This window comes from Gadus chalcogrammus, chromosome 23 (assembly GCF_026213295.1).
Source record: "Gadus chalcogrammus isolate NIFS_2021 chromosome 23, NIFS_Gcha_1.0, whole genome shotgun sequence".
In the NCBI taxonomy this organism is placed as follows: domain Eukaryota; kingdom Metazoa; phylum Chordata; class Actinopteri; order Gadiformes; family Gadidae; genus Gadus; species Gadus chalcogrammus.
Window position 1 is genome coordinate 13,648,394 of NC_079434.1, and position 19,531 is coordinate 13,667,924.

At 44.6% G+C, this 19,531-nt stretch overlaps 4 protein-coding genes across 5 annotated transcripts in view; 2 read left to right on the top strand and 2 right to left on the bottom strand.

The window, feature by feature from the left end:
* On the top strand, nucleotides 1–2,951 carry nanog (nanog homeobox). Its single transcript, XM_056583707.1, has 4 exons — nucleotides 1–567; nucleotides 978–1,357; nucleotides 1,441–1,590; nucleotides 2,060–2,951. The coding sequence occupies exons 1-4, from the start codon at nucleotides 150–152 to the stop codon at nucleotides 2,456–2,458; spliced, it is 1,347 nt and encodes a 448-aa protein (XP_056439682.1). The 5' UTR covers nucleotides 1–149; the 3' UTR covers nucleotides 2,459–2,951.
* On the bottom strand, nucleotides 2,887–11,176 carry tm9sf1 (transmembrane 9 superfamily member 1). Its single transcript, XM_056583705.1, has 9 exons — nucleotides 10,722–11,176; nucleotides 9,945–10,156; nucleotides 9,435–9,566; nucleotides 8,763–8,885; nucleotides 7,866–8,233; nucleotides 7,421–7,575; nucleotides 6,980–7,165; nucleotides 6,154–6,427; nucleotides 2,887–4,087 (listed from the first exon to the last, which is right to left on the bottom strand). The coding sequence occupies exons 2-9, from the start codon at nucleotides 10,152–10,154 to the stop codon at nucleotides 3,694–3,696; spliced, it is 1,842 nt and encodes a 613-aa protein (XP_056439680.1). The 5' UTR covers nucleotides 10,155–10,156; nucleotides 10,722–11,176; the 3' UTR covers nucleotides 2,887–3,693.
* On the top strand, nucleotides 10,994–16,070 carry fen1 (flap structure-specific endonuclease 1). The gene is made up of 13 exons (XM_056583708.1): nucleotides 10,994–11,091; nucleotides 11,204–11,373; nucleotides 11,522–11,635; nucleotides 11,867–11,969; nucleotides 12,147–12,249; nucleotides 12,422–12,485; nucleotides 12,642–12,751; nucleotides 13,121–13,257; nucleotides 13,540–13,606; nucleotides 13,804–13,935; nucleotides 14,300–14,451; nucleotides 14,971–15,085; nucleotides 15,740–16,070. The coding sequence occupies exons 3-13, from the start codon at nucleotides 11,554–11,556 to the stop codon at nucleotides 15,815–15,817; spliced, it is 1,143 nt and encodes a 380-aa protein (XP_056439683.1). The 5' UTR covers nucleotides 10,994–11,091; nucleotides 11,204–11,373; nucleotides 11,522–11,553; the 3' UTR covers nucleotides 15,818–16,070.
* The window catches only part of LOC130376824 (transmembrane protein 241), a 6,162-nt gene continuing 2,334 nt past the window's right edge, over nucleotides 15,704–19,531 (bottom strand). For both annotated transcript variants that reach the window (XM_056583719.1, XM_056583718.1), the window contains exons 8-15: nucleotides 19,416–19,464; nucleotides 19,184–19,229; nucleotides 18,932–18,967; nucleotides 18,407–18,441; nucleotides 17,837–17,906; nucleotides 17,130–17,223; nucleotides 16,916–16,980; nucleotides 15,704–16,779 (exon numbers count right to left, since the gene is read on the bottom strand). In XM_056583719.1, coding sequence (XP_056439694.1) covers nucleotides 16,716–16,779; nucleotides 16,916–16,980; nucleotides 17,130–17,223; nucleotides 17,837–17,906; nucleotides 18,407–18,441; nucleotides 18,932–18,967; nucleotides 19,184–19,229; nucleotides 19,416–19,464 — 459 coding nt within the window. In that variant the 3' untranslated portion in view covers nucleotides 15,704–16,715. The remainder of the gene's footprint in view (nucleotides 16,780–16,915; nucleotides 16,981–17,129; nucleotides 17,224–17,836; nucleotides 17,907–18,406; nucleotides 18,442–18,931; nucleotides 18,968–19,183; nucleotides 19,230–19,415; nucleotides 19,465–19,531) is intronic.

Sequence of the window (19,531 nt, forward strand, 5' to 3'; positions counted from 1 at the left end):
GAAAGTCACATCAGAGTCCCAATATCGTCAGAAGTGAAGCACAGGCAATGCCGGCGATTGATCAGTGGTTTTAAGGACACTTTTAAAATAATCAAAAAATATTTTGTTGCTGCTGTGTTTTGGAACCTTTTTTAATCCTTTTTAACAGAATGGCAGAGTGGAAGACTCAACTGAGTTACAATTACAATCCACCATACCACCACGCATATGCCTACGGTATCGTGTACCAATCCGGGTCGGAGCAAACCCAAGGCACTCTTCCGAGTTGGGCGGACCACGGAGTTGCCGAGCTCGGAAGCTACAACGCCGTGGTCCCCCAAGGCTACTACGCCACTACGGCCAGGCCTCGAGAGGAATCGCCGCCGAGGAGCCCGGAGCAAAGCGTTTTGAACCTCCACGGACACTACCAGAGTTCGGGGGTTGTCTACCTCGGCGGTTCGCAGAACAGTCGTATTGGTTTTCCGGGGCAACCCCCATCAACGTATGACCCGCTCGTAATCGACGACGGCGGCGGTCGCGCAAGAAGCGGCACGCCGACCAGTGACTCGGAGGCGCACACTTCGCCCGGTATGTAGAACCGCCAGAGAACGGTAACTTACTAACGTTATTAAATGCGTTACCTAGTTGGGTGGTGAAAGATCTATTTTTAATGATGCAATTTAATGGCTTACATTTTCTGCTGCCTCGTTTACGATTATTTCCCGTATGAGTATCGCCAACGAAGTACAATCCGAGGCCATATTGGATTAGAGTTTTTCCGAATATCCCGCCAACCAGCTCCGATGTTAGAAAGTAGATGTGGCGACATCTGCTGGTATAATATGACATTGCACCCATCGTTTTTGCACTGTAGAGCGTTCTTTTAGGACAAAACTGTTTTACGTTTTTGTCACCTTCAGTATGCACACCGTTGGGAATGTTTTGCATCAAAATGCACACTATCGACCATTGCTTATATTTATTTTTGACCTACTCAGACTCGTGGAGTTCACCTAGTAGCAGAGAAGAGGGCCTCCCCCAGACAGACCCTACTGCCTGGATAAAGAAGGAATTGGACCATGACCCTGAAACGGGTAGCCCCAACACAACCCATGATCTTTCCTCTATTCTGGAGGAGCCGCAAAGCTTCGACGCTGTGGAAAATGAGGACCCAAACACTTCCTGCTCCCCTGTGGCCACATCTAAAACCACCCCCACCCCGAAGACGCGACGCACGACCTTCGGCCGGGGGAAGCGCCGCACAGCGTTCTCCGAAGAGCAGATGAACGCCCTGGTCCAGCGTTTCAGTGCACAGAGGTACCTCACCCCTGCAGAGATGAAGAACCTGGCAGCTCAATCGGGACTCACTTATAAGCAGGTAGAGCAATGATTCACTTAGAACATTTTATTTGGGTGACTCTCGCGCACAAAGACTAAGTGCTGGTTTGTGTGTGTGTTCAGGTGAAGACCTGGTTTCAGAATCGTAGGATGAAGCTGAGGAGACATCAGAAGGACACAAGCTGGGTGTCTGAGCACTACAATGCCAAGAAGGCTGTCGACGTCAACCCCGGCCCAGCCGTTTACCCAAACATGGCCCCTCTCCTACAGCAAGTAAGTTGCAGCTCAGTGACGCTACCATCATAATAATAATAATACATTTAATTTAGAGGCGCCTTTCAAGACACCCAAGGTCACCTTACAGAGCATATAGTCATCATAAATCGTTTAAAAAAACAAGACATTGTGGAATAAATAAATAAATACACATAAAAAAAAAAAAAAAAATGAAACAAAAACAAGACGAAACAAAGTGGCCCAGTGAAAGTCAAGTAGACACTGGAGGATATTATTTGAATATTCCTCTTGTCCCATCCATCATGGTTCCTGTGGTCGGTGACAGAGAATCTTCCGGTGTGGACATAGAGTATTGCGTCTAAATTGGAGGCCCGACCCTAGACTGGTCGTGGCCTTAAAGGCATGACGCTACATATAACCCCTGCTGCGCGTTGACTCAATGTGTATGTATAGTTGTGTATGTACACTAGCCTAATGTATACATGTTCTCTTCACTACACCCAAGTATCAAGGAGACGCCCGGAGCCACCTCCAGGAGCAGTACACCCAACATATGATGGAGGCGGGAGGCGTCTACAAGAACACCGCGCCCCAGAATCTGGCCTACTACCTGGCCGCCATGGGCGCGGCCGGCACGGCGAGCTACCACGGGTCTTGGTCCACCGGGGGCCCCCGCACAAATCCCCTTCCCTCGAGGCCCGAGGGCCATGGCTGGCCCATGGCCCCGTCCGCCCACCAGCAACAGCAGTACGACTACAGCAACCCCAGCGCCTACAGCGCGTCCGGCCCTCTGGCCACCAGCGCCGACTCCACTGCGAACAGCGACGGCAGGCTCGACTGTCCGCTGCATATGGCCCTGGGACAAAGCACAGACGACCACCTTCCAGGCACGGGAATCTGTTGACCTTGTGATTGATTTTACATATATTTTATTGGGTAATGTTTATGGCGGATCCTACTTCTTCTCCCCAATACCCCATGGCGACCCTCAACACTTTTAGGAAATGCCTCGTGGTTTTTTTGGTTACTCGCCGAAACCATTTGCGAAGAAGGCCTGGTGTACATATACCTAGTTTATACTCTATACTGTTCTTCAGCGGTTTTATCTTCCTGTGTCCCTTGTCCGAAGTTCTATTTTTATATTGAGTATTTAATGTACATTGTGGGGGTTGCTTGTTTTTGCGCTTGGGGTGACAAATGCGGTAAAAAGCCCTTTACAGGTCTTATCATGAATTGGGTGTTTCTATGATTGTATACCACTATTTTGGCTTTTTTTTTTTTTTTGTGAACAGTCTGAAATCAACTGTTGCACCTCCTGTAAACACGTAAGTGGTGTTATTTTTGGAATAAACACTGGTTCTTAATTGCTACCATAATTGTAATTTTCATCTCCTGTGATTTATTTCTATTGGAAAGTAGCCACCACTTCCCCTCCTCCATTTGAAGACTGAGCCCAGACAGGATTAACATTCTATATTAACAAAAAGCTTTTTATTGAAAAGATTGTATATTTACAACAGTCTAGGTCAACAAAGGAACACCATACGACCAAACTGCTCGCATTATCGATGCCATCGCCACCAGCATTTTGCTAAGCATCAGACCCTGCCGTAGCACTGCTGGGCCTTGTGAGCTCACTTCCTTGGAACCCTTTTTAAAGACGGTAAAAGATTTGGGGAAGGCTCATTTAAATCACATTTTATGCATGGCCCAGCAGTGCCTGGTGCAGCAGTTGGTGCCAAACCTGAAAGTCTGCCTCATAGAATATATAAACAGTCACATGTACACATTTCATTTGTTCTTGACGGTGACACAATCCCTTAGCGAACGTTAAATAGCCCCTATTTCATTTTCTTAAATACAGAACGTTCCAGGTGCCCACTCTCCTTCAAATGTCCAACCATAAATCTAAATAGTACCCTAGTGCTGATATGTCATGTTACTTATCTACCTAATCAACCCGAAAGGCCTCTGATTCCTGTCCTTTACCTTCATCAGGTTCTGTATCTTGCACTTGGAGACCACGTGGAAGTTGCTGATGCATTTGTCATGGGTAAAGATGAGCGGCTATCAAACCACTTGTTTTATTTGTTGTCCCCCTCGGTGTACAGAACCCCAAAAGGCTGATGCGCCGTCCCCCTAGTCCATCTTGAGGCTGCGGTAGATGTAGCGGATGAAGGTGAGCGAGGCCCAGAACGACACCGTGCCCAGCATGAGCGAGAACACCAGCGCCGTGAGCAGCGAGTACCCGAAGAACTCCGCGCTCTGGACCAGCCCGCTCATGGAGGACCGGTTGCGGTAGTAGAAGACCGAGTAGACGAAGATGAAGAGGCCCGTGGAGCCCGCGCTCAGCACGCTCCGCCACCACCAGCGGTAGTCCTCTCCCGACAGCAGGAAGTAGGTGAGGGCCACGGAGATGCAGGCGCCCACCGACAGCAGGATGGCGAAGACGCAGAGCAGGATGCCGTACAGCGTGTAGTGTTCCCGACCCCACACGGTGGCGAAGATGTAGTAGAGCTCCACCGAGATGGCGCTGAGGGGGGAGGGAGGAAGGTTGGACAGAGTGAAGACGAGGTGGGAGGTAGATGGGTGTTATGCTTTTGATTGTGTTTGTAGAAGACGCTATTTATCTACCGTGTAAAAGCATAATGTGGTATATGAGTTTTGTAAATTAGCGGAGAACACTGTAGATCGATGTACATGTGCCAAGATTGTTATTAACCTTGTCTTGAATTAATAAACAGTGAACATACATGCAAGCATATCTAGAGTGAACAAAACAGTGGACAAAGGATGCAATTTGATCCATGTATAGTTTATGGTGACAACACTTGACAACACTTTGTAGGTAATTGTAGCCATTAAAAGCACAGCTAGGGCCTCTCCCTCCTACTCAAAGCAGATGGTTGTTTGCTGTCGAACATCGACAGGCCATAAAGTGTCAGGCTCAAGAGCACCGTAACACTTTCTGCCAGGAGGAGCCGAGGTTACAAGGAGGAAGAGGAAAGAGTGGGTGTTGAATGAGTACACCGCGGGGCAAAGCGAGAAAGATACTATCCAGACAGACAGACAGTCGATCTTATCGGTGCCGTGGCTGATGTACTGAATGACCCAATCAAAGAGCAGATAAGCAAAGCCAAGTATGTCGCACTCATGGTCGACGCAAGCACGGATGTCAGCAATGCTACAGTTCACGCGTCATCAGATGCTTCAGTGATGAAGGTGTCAAGGAGAGATTCTTGAAATCTGAGGGTGTAACTGAGAAAAGTGTCAACACGACCTAGCTCCAGCAAAACTTTACTTTTAAGACAGCTATCCTATGGAAACAAAGCAAAAGTACTCGATCGGGTCTAAGATGGAGCTGCCTTTATGGCATCTGAGATTAACGGTGTGCAGGCTCTTATTAAAGAATCATTCCCCCAGGCAGTTTGTGCTTTGTTATGCACACACACTAAAACTTCTAATGTCTCAGGTGGCAGCCAAAAATAAAAGAGTGCTAGATATGTCTGTCTAGGATTGGAGGTTTCCGGCAGAACATTTGAAGTGAGCGAGAAAAATTCAACAGCGACTTTGAGGAAACGGTGGAGGTCGCGGGAGAGCAAAGAGCATCTCGAGGGAGAACAGTTGATGCCTGCACTCACTGCAGAGAGCTGCATGAAACTGTGGTTGAAAGCATCCTCTAGCAATTAACCAATCGGTTCCAGGGTCATAAAACTGTTTTTCGTGGCATTGCTCAAACCACAACTTCCCTGAAAGTGAGGAGGACGAGGAGTCTGGATGAAAGCAACTGAGCACACTTTGATCTGCTAGGCTCAAAACTGAACTGAGGGTTATTTACAGAATTTCAGATTTTCAGGGGAATAGTCCAAATGAGCTACCTCATGCTCTTACATGCTGGGTTGTTACTATTCCAGTGTCCACTGCTACAGTAGTCATTATGGACAACTGGACAAACTAAACTGGCGTCGCTCTATATATAGAAATGAACATCTTCTTAGAAAATAGAACCGACTGCATGAGGAAGTGGTCTTTTCATCAGAAAGGAACAAAGGATGTATTTTATGTTCAAGTGACTGGTGAGTGCTGCTGTTTTATTTCAGAGTCTATAGAGTTGATTAAGATTGTCGTTGGCAATGTTCGGATTTGCTGCTGTAAAATATATTGCCCTCGTTTTTATCGTTTAATAAACCTTTACTTTATGGTTGGTGTATTGTTTATGGCTTGAAATGCAGTTGATGTTTCTACTAGAGCCCAGAGATGGCTGCAGTAACCGAGACAGAAACTAGCTTTGCATAGTTTTAGCGTGTTATGCCGGTGGTTACAGTGAGTTAGGTATCGGAAGGCGATCTTATCAGGACTTTTTTTTTTTGTTGAATTATTGATGTGGTCTGCATCCACTTTCAAAAAACAGAAAGCAAAAGAAAATCCCCCAAAACAATCACTTAGAAAACAGGATGGGAAATGGAACCGCATAGCCTTAAACCAAGCGCTGGGGCAAAACCAACAAGCAACAAGACTCCTTTTAAAGAAGATCGATCCTTGCAAATAGAACACCCCCTCCTCTTCCAACCAACCGACCAATGAGAACCCAGGGCTCACCTGAAGGGCAGGAAGCCCCCGATGGCCATGTGCACCGTGGCGTGCTTGTACCAGGGCTGCGTGGGGATCTGCCGGGCGATGTTGCGCGTGCGGCACGGCGCCTGGAAGCTGCCCGCGCGGTTCTTGCCCACGATGCCCCCGATGACGGTGAGGGGGAAGCCCACCAAGATCCAGGCCCCCAGCAGCAGCAGCACTGTGCTGGCCGGTAGGGCCTGGGTGGAGCCGCTCCACCAGTGGACCGAGTTCACCACGCTCCACGTCAGGAACAGGGGCGCTGCAATGGGGCGGGGGGGGGAACGGGAAGGGGGAGGTTAGGTTTTAGTTCTCTTTCTTTTTTCTGAATGAGGGACATCGATGTGGACACATTGTGTCTGTTGGCAAATTCTCAACAATGTTAAGATAATCGTAAAACCGTAATGATTTTTTTACCTGTACCTCATACATATACATATATATATATATATATATATATATATATATATACACACATGGTATATATATATATTTTTTAATAATTCTTTATCATAACATTTTTTTTATTCATACTGTCACTACCACTTTATTTGTTTATTGTTACTGCCTGTGGGTTCTTTTTAACTTTCATTCTTACTAGAAAGAGACTTCCTACCTCTTGAGTCACTGGCGCTCCTAACAACTTCACCTAGACAACTATTCTGCAAACTGGATAAGAAAACACTGCACCCACACAAGACATATCATCTTGGCTAGCCGTCCCTGTTGTTTTCACGGTCACAGTATGGGTCCGTCACCAAGACCAAGTCAGTGTCAGTGTCAGTACCCTCGGACCCGTCTGGGCCCGACTCACCGGAGAACAGGCTGGAGGTGAGGATGATGTTCCAGACCCATCGCTCGCCGTGGATCTGCGTGTAGAAGCCACAGGAGACGTAGCCCGACACGCAGCTGGTCAGGGCGTACAGCACGATGGCCGCAGAGTTGATGGCGCCGTGGCGATGCACGTTGAACATCCCCAGCAGCGCCATAATGATAATCGCTATGGAGACACACACACACGCACACGAGTACAACTTATTCCAGTCACTAGATGGAATAAATTATTTTTGGTACACTGGATTTAGGTTTTACAGTATTTGTCTCTCTCTCCTTAACCCAAAAGTCTTTAGATTTTTATCTCAAAGCCACCTCAGCCACCTGAATAATAATCAACTTATTATTAGAAGACTCTCTGTATGTACATCTATCCTTTCTCAACAACAACCTCTCAGGAGCTCAATGGCGCGATGCCCACCTGTGGCAAGGGTGAGGAACTGAGCTCCGACTCCCAGAATGGCACACAGAAGGCTTTTGTAGGGGGGGAACCGGAAGACGTCGGTGTGGATGATCTTCCAGCCGTTGTCCCCTTGGTCCGGGTCGTCACATCGGCCCTCCTCCTCCACGTTGTACCTTGAAGGGGTACATTACACGGCACCACTTTGAAGAAATTCGGACGTAGCCAATGGCAAAACGCTTTGGTTTCAGCGTCGACGTTGTATTTTAGTGTCTGGTTACTCCTTGAGAATGGAGAGCTTCAGGAAGAGACATAGATACAGACCCAGAACATAATCCAGGACTAAAATAAAACAACAAAAATGAATCAATAAAATGTGCAAGTCTTCAGATGCATCACAGCAATAGAAGCAAAACCAGTAGAATATATATACATGTGTTTTTATAGTGGTTGCCTCTGGACTGACCTTGCAAAGTCGTTCTTCAGCACGCGCATGAGGATGATGATGACGAAGCCCAACAGTAGCACCACCAGCACCAAGGAGTTGATGATTGACAGCCAATGGATCTCCAGCGTCTTGGGGAAGAAGGAGTGGTCGCGGAGGCGTTCGCCACGCCGCGCGTACGGCAGCGGGGACTCGAACCAGTGCACGCTGTATGTGTGTGTGATCGTGATGCCGCCGCCCACGGCCCCGCCCACCCCCACGCCCCCCGCCACCAGCCCGCCCCCCTCCTCCAGGGGCATGGGCTTGACGTCCTTCACCGAGACGTTGGCGAAGATCACAGAGTCGCCGTTGTACTCGATGTTGAAGTCAAGGTGGGTCCACAAGCCAACCTGCAGCGACACAGGACCCGGCGTGAAATGGGAGATAGAAAGAGAGGGAGAGGGAGAGAGGGAGGGAGAGGGAGAGAGGGAGGGAGAGGGGGAGAGGGAGAGAGGGAGAGAGGGAGAGGGAGAGAGAGAGAGAGAGAGAGGATACGATGAATTTGGATCAAGTGCTGAAAGAGCTGTAACAAGATTAATGACAGCTCCGCCTCTCCTTCTCTCATAGACTCTAGCTGTCATCCTCTCAAACACGCACACACACACACACACACACACACACACACACACACACACACACACACACACACACACACACACACACACACACACACACACACACACACACACACACACACACACACACACACACACACAGTGTCAGTTCCTATACCACTCAAACACAATTTTGAGTGTGTGTGTGTGTGTGTGTGTGTGTTTGTGTTGCAAACTCTCCTGCACACAATTGCTTTCCATTACACCAACCAAGTGCACGTTCTCATTCACACAGAGCCATTCATGAGCCCGGCAACGTCTGTACCTTGTGACTGTGCGGCAGGAAGCCACTCTCCTCCATGTACCCGACGAACCCCCAGATGGGAATCTCGTCCACCACAAACTCGAAGTAGTAGAGCTCCTCGATGGCCTCACGAAGCTGGTCCACCTGGAACAAAGACCAGCATTTACTGTCTTAATGTCTCCAGTTCTTGCTCCTGTTCATGATACGGTACCTCTATCTCCCCTGAAACACAACATAGACCCCCGACAGACACATCGACATACGAAATACGAAATACTAAACGATTAAAACCAATACATTTCGCATAAAAAAAACACAGCAAACTAACAATGTACATTTAAAATATATGTATGTATAATAATACTATTTAAAAATGTAAAGCCAAGAAAAATAAGGAATTAAAGGGGGGCTTCTAAACATCTCTCAGACCAGCAGCTTTAAACTCTCCCCATGTTACTACTTGATCAAGTTGAGCTAGGTAATGCATTGAACAACTGCTTTTTAACCCACGATACCCGCTTGATAACAATAAATTGACATGATGAAGCCACCAGAGGCACTTATTATTCATCTCACTCATCTACAGCAGTATGACAAAAAGAATTCTGGAGGATATTCCTGTTCTGAATAGTTAAAAATGTGGCCATCTGGCCATCGCACACTGACATACACAGCGAAATCCATCCCTCGTACCTGTTTCTCTGAGAGAGTGAGCTGGCACAGCGTCTTCTTCTCAACGTTCTCCCGGAAGCCGATGTGATACAGAGACTGGGCCATCCGGTCGCCGTCCAAAACCTCGCCCAGGCTCAGTGACTTGTGGTGCACCTGATAAAAAACAACGTCAGGAGGGAAGTGGAACCACAAGCTAGGCTATACATAATACCCTGTCATTCAGGTTTGACTAAATCGGACAGTAGTGCATTGTAGGAGTGCACCTCACACACTTTGAGCTGAAAGTATCAAATTACCCGTATTATTATTATTACCGTTAAAATCCCGTTCATCAGATCAGTTAATTCAAACGGCAAAGATCTTTTTAGAACCCTTGGATAGAACTGGATCACACCGTTGAGACAAATGAGACTGTTTACACAAACAGGCGCAGTTCTTATCTATGCTTATATGCAAACCACATACTGTAAGCAAACATGTCTGGTAAGGGACACGTATACCACATTATAGTCCATCCCCACAGCGACTGACCTCGTCAGGCCTGCACACCGGCAGGGTGTAGTAGTGATAAGTCTCCTGTGGGTTATGGTAAGGGCCGACTTTGTTCACGTACAACGTGACGTTATCCCCATGCTTGTAGCTGACCGCCCATGATGACGGAAGCACCAGCAGGAACAAAACCCAGTACAGACAAACCATCTTCTGCCGGCCAGCCGACACATTTCCTACTGCAACCTGCATTTCTGCAAGGGAAGAAAAGGACGATTTAAAGAATGCCTGATATATATTAATAATGTGCTTGTATTATTCAAATTATACTGTATTTGAATGTGTCATATTACAAGCCCAAGAGTCAGACATACAGTAAAGTACAGGACAGACACAATTTGGGCTGCAAAACATTGCAGTGACACACATTGTTTTTGACAACAGACATCAGTGTTGTGATACAACGATTACAATTGCTACAGTTTGGGTTGCATTACATATGCTTATTGGGGCAGTGCCAATGCTATTCCACAAAAATCTCAGCTTCAGGGTTCAGCAGTGACAACCCCAGCGATCAACAGCATTATATGTGTTGAAGACAGACGCCAGGTAAGAACGACTTCGAGTCAAATGATTGAGCATGACTGGTGTCCACGAAGAAAACAAAGTCTTGGATAGGACATCAGTTTCAATTGCGCTGGGAAAAGTGTGACTTCTTCCAAGACACACTTCAAAAGCGACTCATAGCAATCAAATGTCCTTGGTACGATCATACAATTTAGTTATGAACCGGGATCCTAAATCCTGCACAAAACCTGCCTGTCCTGTCGGATCGTCGGATTCTTCGGATTCCAGGCCCGAAGATTCACCTCTCCTCTCCGATGTACGCCGACAGATATTATGATTTTAAAATTGTAATAATCATAATGGAAAAAATCGATTACTTTGAAATTGGTGTGTTCATTGTATCCGGGACAGGAACACTGTGCACTTTCATAGACACATGAGACGGAATTAAGGAAGAAATCGACTCCACGTCACAGAAAATTAAAATAATGACGATAAGAGTGAGTTTTCCGGAGTGGGAGGAGAGAATAAAACCACACCCCCTCCGAACATCTGAACAGTATCCACTATTTCCGACTCAGGAAACGTATATTCATCTATATATATCGTTTTGCGAATGAATGTAACTATGTAATCATAATATTGAACCATTGGCATTATATTCGGACGCATTATTTCCATCGACTTAACAAACCAATCAAATGCTTTCTCCTCTGTTTCCCTGTTCCGCACAGGCTACGTAATCAACACAGCAAAATCGATCGGTGGTTCCCAACGCTATTTGAGCTGAATCCATCCAGCAAGATCTCGGCATCTGTTGGTCATGCCTATATATTGTTTACCCGCGAAACGTACGCGTTTTCCCCGCGCCTGATGCATCACACACCGCAAGTGTAAAACCTCGGTGAGTTGGCACAGTGGACACAAAGAATACTGTATTATTATGGATACATAATAGTCCTATATTGTTCCAAGGTTGAAAGAAGTTGTTGTTAGTGTGTTAACTCCAGACGTTGGAGTCTAGGACTGACTGGCATGCTGTTGTTTTGCAGAATCTGCTGATTTGTTGCCTGAGCCTCCAGTGATGGGAATTCACGGTTTAGCTAAGCTTATAGCCGACCAGGCTCCCGGGGCCATAAAAGAACAAGACATCAAGAGCTACTTTGGTACTAAACAAGTTCTTCATACATAACATACTCTGGTTTAGGATAAACGACTGGAAAGCTTGTCTCCCTTGTGACTTTTTCCAAATTGTTTTAACACGACCATTAAATCGACATTGCGAACCAAGTAACGTTTTTCTCAGTTGCCCAACAAACATTCAGCTGATACATTTTAGAAAACATTGTCTATATTTGTATTTGCATGGAAATGACTGTCGTACAATTATTTTGCAGGGAGAAAGATTGCTATAGATGCCTCTATGTGCATCTACCAGTTTTTGATCGCAGTGCGCCAGGATGGCAACCTCCTTCAGAATGAAGATGGAGAGACGACAAGGTAGTACTTCAACCCTTACTACATGTGGTTAAATGAATGGCATGTCATTGTATTTATATCTCTCTGACGTACGTCCGTGGTGTTTTTTTGGTCCCTGAGAGTCTAGGTCACCCAACGATGTGTGTCTCTCTTTCTCTGTCCCTCTGTCTAACTTATCTTTTCATTTTATCCTCAAAGCCACCTCATGGGAATGTTCTACCGGACCATCCGCATGCTGGAGTATGGCATCAAACCCGTCTATGTGTTTGACGGCAAGCCCCCACAGCTCAAGTCCGGCGAGGTGAGTTCTCCGGCGTTCTGACAGACTCGGCTTGCCTGCAGCAATGGCATAGTGTGGAAGAAACCCATCTGGTGTGACGTGGGTGGCTTTATGTCCTAATGTTGGATTAAGAAACATATTTTAATCTGTTTTCTGGTGGTTTAACATCTTCCTCTGAATCGGTCCTATCCAGCTGGAGAAGAGAGGCGAGAGGAGGGCAGAGGCTGAGAAGCTGCTGGCAAAAGCTCAGGAAGCAGGTAAACATCATGGTTATCACATTATTTACTTCAAGATTATGAGCTGCAACATTGATGGGTAAATGCCATTTTCGAATGGCACAATTTTCACGTCCAAAAGTCTGTATATTATCTGGACATATCATTTTGTAAAATATGTGTTCTGTCCATAACCAGGCGAGCAGGAAGACATCGACAAATTCAGCAAACGACTGGTCAAGGTCACCAAACAGCACAACGATGAATGCAAAAAGCTTCTGACCCTCATGGGTGTGCCCTACATCGAGGTTAGCTCAACTCTTATCTACCCAAGTTCTTTGCTGTGTCTGTGAATGCACACTGAAGACACCTCGATATCTGCCTTTCTCAATGGTGTGGATGCTTAGAATCACCTCAGCTTGGATCTCAGTCAATCTCGATGGGAAAATGATTCACACAAATGCGTTTGACACAGTATAGTATATTGTGTATTTGCAAGCATGAAGCTGATGGTACTTAAATGGTCTCCATTATCATTCTTTAACAAAAATGTTTTATGATCATTTAGGATATAATATTTTCTTTAATAGTTTTCATACCAGTGTAATTATTCCTGAAAGGATTTTATGTGTTCACTTCAAAAAGCCACTGTTAAGTTAAATGTTTTTTCCTTACAGGCGCCTTGCGAGGCTGAGGCCAGCTGTGCCGCTCTTGTTAAGGGGGGAAAGGTCTTCGCCACGGCAACGGAGGACATGGACGGGCTCACATTCGGGACCAACGTCCTCCTCAGGCACCTGACGGCCAGTGAAGCCAAGTATGGATGCTCTCTTCAGATCCGTCCGTTATTTAACAGTGTTTTATTTAAGCTAGTGAGTTGATGAAAATATAGGCTCATGGTTTTTACCAATATATCGAAATGTATATTTGTCTTGTGTAAAGAAAGATTTTGCAAATTACAATATGAACCGTATGTATAAAACGTTTGTGTGTTCGTCCAGTTATCTGTGTCTCTTTTCAGCAGTGCTGTGTAAAGCAATACACTTGCCCAATATTGAGATGGAGACGTTGACTCTCGGGTTCTCTTGTGATGTTCTAGGAAACTTCCGATCCAAGAGTTCAGCTTTAATCGCCTGCTGCAGGATATCGGCCTGACCAATGAACAGGTGGGATTTCCTTTCAAAAACACACGCAATGCCGTGCATAAAACTATCTCTTCTCTTCATTTGGACAATGCACACAAACCGTTGATCATTCACACTCGGATGTGTGTGCATGAAGTGGTTTGCGCAAGCCTTTTACTGGAAGGTGTTTGCTTATCAGCTAATAATCGGGGTGTGTTTCCATGTTGGATCCGTCTCAGTTTGTGGACCTTTGCATCCTGCTGGGATGCGACTACTGCGGCACCATCAAGGGGATCGGCCCCAAGCGCGCCATCGACCTCATCAAGCAGCACGGCTCCATCGAGGAGATCCTGGATAACCTGGACCCCAAGGTGGGTTCCCCTCCAGTGGTCCAGTGGTCCACTGGCACCTGTAGATGTCTGAATTTTCACATGGCAAAGGTATAGGCTGGAAAGAATGCTAGATGCAAAATAGTAATTGCATCTAGTATTGGGATGTTTTATAATTCTGTAGTATATTGGTTATACCAACATTAATTTGACTGACCCAGACGTTACTCTGGGTCAGTCCAATTATTATCGACAACCCGAAAACGTGGCTCTCCCGCAAGGTCATCTTTTGATTCAAATTTCAAAATGTAACCTCTATTTGAACTAGCTTTATAATTAATACAAATGTTATGAAACTTATCATAATATGTAATGTATCGCGTCTCTCTCCTGCGTCCCCGTGCAGAAGCACCCTCCCCCCGAGGACTGGCTGTTCAAGGAGGCCCGCCGCCTCTTCCTGGCCCCCGACGTGGTGGACTGCGCCACGGTGGACCTCAAGTGGAACGAGCCCTCTGAGGACGACCTCATCCAGTTCATGTGCACAGAGAAGCAGTTCAGGTACGCCCTGCCTCCACACCACCACCACCACCAAAACCACTAACACCAGCATGAATGGAAACAGAAAGACAAACACTGTAGCAGGTCACATGGGAGCATTCGATTACTCTGTAGTGTTACTGTCGTGATGGTAACCGGGCTAGCAGTCCACTACATTTCATGGGTCTTCACATATAGAAATGGGCATTTGTAAGGCAACAACGTTGGCTGGGATGGTTATGGTGGCTCTAGCCTAGTTTGTGTGACCCCCAATGGGCATTGGTTACCACATTCTCAGTTCTCTGGATGTCCATCATTGTTAAGTACCTTCTATTCAAATGGGCCCCCCCACATTCACCTTAAAGGGATTGCATGGTTATATAGTATGTGGCTTTTAACTGTGTGTGTGTGTGTGTGTGTGTGTGTGTGTGTGTGTGTGTGTGTGTGTGTGTGTGTGTGTGTGTGTGTGTGTGTGTGTGTGTGTGTGTGTGTGTGTGTGTGTGTGTGTGTGTGTGTGTGTGTGTGTGTTTCATCATGCAGTGAGGACAGAATCCGTAACGGCTGTAAGAAGATGTCGAAGAGCAGACAGGGCAGCACCCAAGGAAGATTGGATTCCTTCTTCAGTGTGACTGGATCGCTGTCCTCTAAGCGCAAGGTAACCAGAGGCCCGAAACAAACAGCCAGGGAGCGATCACGCTGGCTGCTGGACCTAGATAATCTAGTTGGCTCATTATTTTAATCAAGCCTCAATTTAACCATCTGACATTAGACACCAAATCAGACCTCATGGAAAACATCTCCAGCGAAAACACACAGGTTATGTACGATGACTGATTCTGATTGGATAGAACGGCCTTCTGCTCAAACCAAATGGAACTTGTGTATTTGTGTTGTCACAATATCTCAGTAGGGCTCTTGAGTGCCCTTCTTTGTTTTCTGCGCTGGTTGAAATTGAACCCGTCGACAAACCTCAGCCAACCTTCTTTGGTGTTGGTTTTTGACGCAGTGTGGAAGCTCCCTGAGCCTCAACTTTTCCTCAACAAGCTGGTTGATACAATATTGATTCCTCTCTTTATGAAAATAGATTTAGTATTCCCCGTACCTTCTTTATAATGGCTAGTTTTAAATGGGTTATATTATGCCACCAGATGTGTAGACTGATCTACGCAGGATACATCTAGCTGGACACTCCCACTGGGATATCACTAAGGCACTTAATTCCCTATTCCTTCTTTGCAGCGGTTTTAGAGCGTGGTTGGAGCTATGTAGTGCACTGTGTTAATCCTTCTCATGTCTCCTTGCCTCCCAGGTGCCTGATACCAAAGGATCAGCAAAGAAGAAGCAGAAGACCGGGGCCACACCAGGCAAATTTAAGAAGGGCAAATAGACCGCCTGGTTGTCTTAAATAAGTTTACAGAGTCCTGGACACTGTTTATTTGTCTTGGTGAATAAAGAGTTTTGTTTTATTTTGTCAATGATGTGTGACTGAATCTCAGCTGAGCAATGTTTTACATAATTTATTTCAGTTTACAGAAGAATTTCCCTTTCAAATGTAATGGCTCTTTGTAGACAACAAATATGAAGTCATTATTTTACAGCACAGGGTCAATGGAAAAAAAAAACAAGTCCCCTTTTGCATAAGTAGGCATAATAAACATTAAGGTGTTGAGGTGCAGTTCAATGCTTCAGCTCAAATTACACCCAGCTAGCATCAACTCCTTTATACAAAGCGAGCACTCAACACTGGCTTTACGTTCATTTCAATTGTATTCATCGGCTCCCTTCTGCCCAATGCAGTTGAAATAAGGCGTTTTGTCAGCACATTGGTCAATACAGTATTGGTTTTGTGTCCAATAAAATGAACATGCCAAGAACCAGCGGGCTAACAACATAGCTGGATTCAGGGACTAGAGATTGTCGAAGACGCTGCTAATTTGTTGAACGATAAAACTAGGAATAACCTAATAATCAAACCTAAACGTTCGATTACTTTTCCCCTCGACCCGTTTTCTCAATTTCTAAGTTGCATAAAAGTATGTAGACATCATATTGTACTTTCAGTCCCGTTAAAGCTCAAAAGCTCTTGAATAATATAAAGGTAAACTTTGTGTAAACAGGGAAAAAAATTGCATTTCCTATAGCAAACTACCATACACACCATGTAAGGAAACAAGTATACATATAAGATCTTTCTTCACATCAAAAGGCATGAGTTAAAAAATACTTTCAGAAAAATAGAGAATGTCAAGTGCCATCAAAAGGCACGTTTGGTTCTGCTGCCGTCATTACGCTTTGGTATCCATATCTGAGTACACCAACAGGGCCTCCCCAACAAGGCTGAATAACACACTGGAAAAAAGCAAGCATCAGTTAACACTCCCAAGAACCCACAGGAGTGTGGTGAAGATTTATCCAATATAAATCTGTTCACTAGGTGAAGATGAGATGATGGATGGAAGGCCTTAAGCCAGGCTGGGAGACTCACCAGGCAAAGGACGGTATGTTAGGGTCCAGGGGGAAGGCCAGGGGGGAGAGGGTCACAGCAGCCAGCTGTGTTGGGTTTGGGAGAGATTTCACTAAGGATATGTCACCAACTGATTAACAGTATGCTAGTTGATCATGAAGACATTTTATCAAAGTTATGCATTTTTTGTTGCAAAAATGCTCAAAAGATAAAGGACAACCAAAGAAGAAATTACCTTGGACAGGAATGTCCAGGTCCTAGACTCCTCCAGGGACAACCCACTCTTAAGCTTTACTGTTGCCAATAGCAGAAGAAAACCCAGCAAGGCACTGTGAAATAAGAGTAATAAATTAGTTTTGTATTACAGCAGCAGGGTTCTCCCAAGAGTATATATATTATTTGCAGATTTTCATTGCATAACCATTGCCATCTATGGCCATCTATGGCAATGGTTATGCAATGGTTATGGCATCTATATATACAACGCCATTAATACTAAAACAAAGATTGGTGATTGCCTGTCAGGAGAATGAGGGTTTATTTTAAAATATTCAGTGTAGACACCACCTGTCTTTTCAGCTTTTCCTGAAGGCAACGAGGAGTGCCACGTCAAAGAACTCATGTTTGCTCCATTATCTACCACACAAGCTGCTTTCACCATAGAAACGTGTCCTTAAGTACCTCTCAAACACCAGTGATTACACTGTGACACAACACTGGATGAGTGTGTGTGTGTGTGTGTGTGTGTGTGTGTGTGTGTGTGTGTGTGTGTGTGTGTGTGTGTGTGTGTGTGTGTGTGTGTGTGTGTGTGTGTGTGTGTGAGAGACTAAAACATGGTGATGCTGAACAAGGGATGCTTTGCATTTAAACTGTCCTTTGCTACCACAACGAAACCCAACCTTAACTAAGGACAACTAGCGGGTAGACACAAAAAGTCCTCACCTGGCACAGCAGCCCCAATGAAATGTATAGGAAGCAAGGAGTGGAAACTCCCAGGCAGCGAACAGGTCCCCTGGAAACAGACCACATTATCAACAGGATCCATTACATTTAAATGATGCATAAAAGATGACAATAAGGAAAGCCTTTACAATGCATATATATTCCATTTGTCCTGTTTTAATAATAACCGATAGTCCGAAGAACTGTTTAAACGGAAATCTGTATTTGTGATGGAACAAGATGGTATATTTACCATGACATATCTCATAGTAGGTACAATACAGATAAAGCTACCATCATTATACAACTCAAAACTCACCTGTTCAAACTCGCACACAACGTCTAACTGATCACTGTTTTGTTTGTTTTTTTGTTTTGTCTTGTTTTTGTTTTATTTATTTCTTATTGCTTATGTTTATTTATTTATTTATTTATTTATTTATTTTTTCCACAATGTCTTGTTTTTTAAAAAATGTATGATGACTATATGCTCTGTAAGGTGACCTTGGGTGTTTTGAAAGGCGCCTCTAAATTAAATGTATTATTATTATTATTATTATTATATCTTACCAGTGGGGTGAGCAGCAAGGGCCAGCAGACAGATGCTATGGGTTAAAAAAGGTACCGGTATGTTATTAATATTACACACACAGCCAAAAACATCTTGTTGCATCCCATGCTGGATGTGGTGTGGGACTAGCTAGCATGTAGCATAGCAGTTATTATAATCCTTATAGTTCTGTTGTACTATGTGTCTGTCCATTTGTTGTGTTATGTTTAAAAAGGTTATTATTGGGTTCATGGTTATTTTGGTGTTATTTTGTTTGTCAAGACCTTGATATAATGTGGACAATAGGTTTACAGGGTTAAAGTTGAGTCGCTAGTCATGTGTAAAGAATAAAACAAGATCTATATGTTGTGATTGTGTTCTTTATCACTCAAACTCTTCAATGGCTGTAAGAAGTACAGCTCACCACAATATTGTTATTCTTCACTACAGCATACTTTTCTGTAGGACGATATATATTCAATATTGTCTTCTTACACAAGGTTGTGACGTATTTCGGAGGTCTATATTACTTTAGATTTCCTTACCTGAACATGTAGTTAATGTACTGCTGGTCAAAGACACTGTAAAGAGAGCACAAAATCAGAGCTTTATTTCAATAAATCCTTCAAATCAAAGGGGTTAATTTGGCCGTAGGATAGTGAACAAGTTGCAATACATTATTTAAGTTTCTTGTGGAAAATGTATGTAGATGTATTCATAAAGAATTTATATTTTTGTTGTTGATGTTTCAGAATAATCAATCCATTTCACTGTGTTAGACTCTTCACAGGACTTGCCTTAGCTGGATGGATTTGAAACGGATTCGGAACACTCTGTACGCGCCTAAAAATAAGAAGATGAATATGAAATCAGATCAAGTTCTGTGGAAAGCACTCCAAATCAGTACAATCAGAAACTTTACATTTTTAGCCGGCAGTAATTCCTGGCAAAGTGATGCAAAGCCATTTCAATAAACTAAATCTTTATACCCTTTAAGTACCCAGAAACTGGCAAGCTGATGATACTTACCAACACAAGCCAGATGACAAACTGCCCAGCCATAAGTATTCAAATCAAACTGTAAGAAAGGTAAACGTTTTTCAAAGTCCAAATGTCCCGAAAAATATGCAATTGTTATTTTTTAT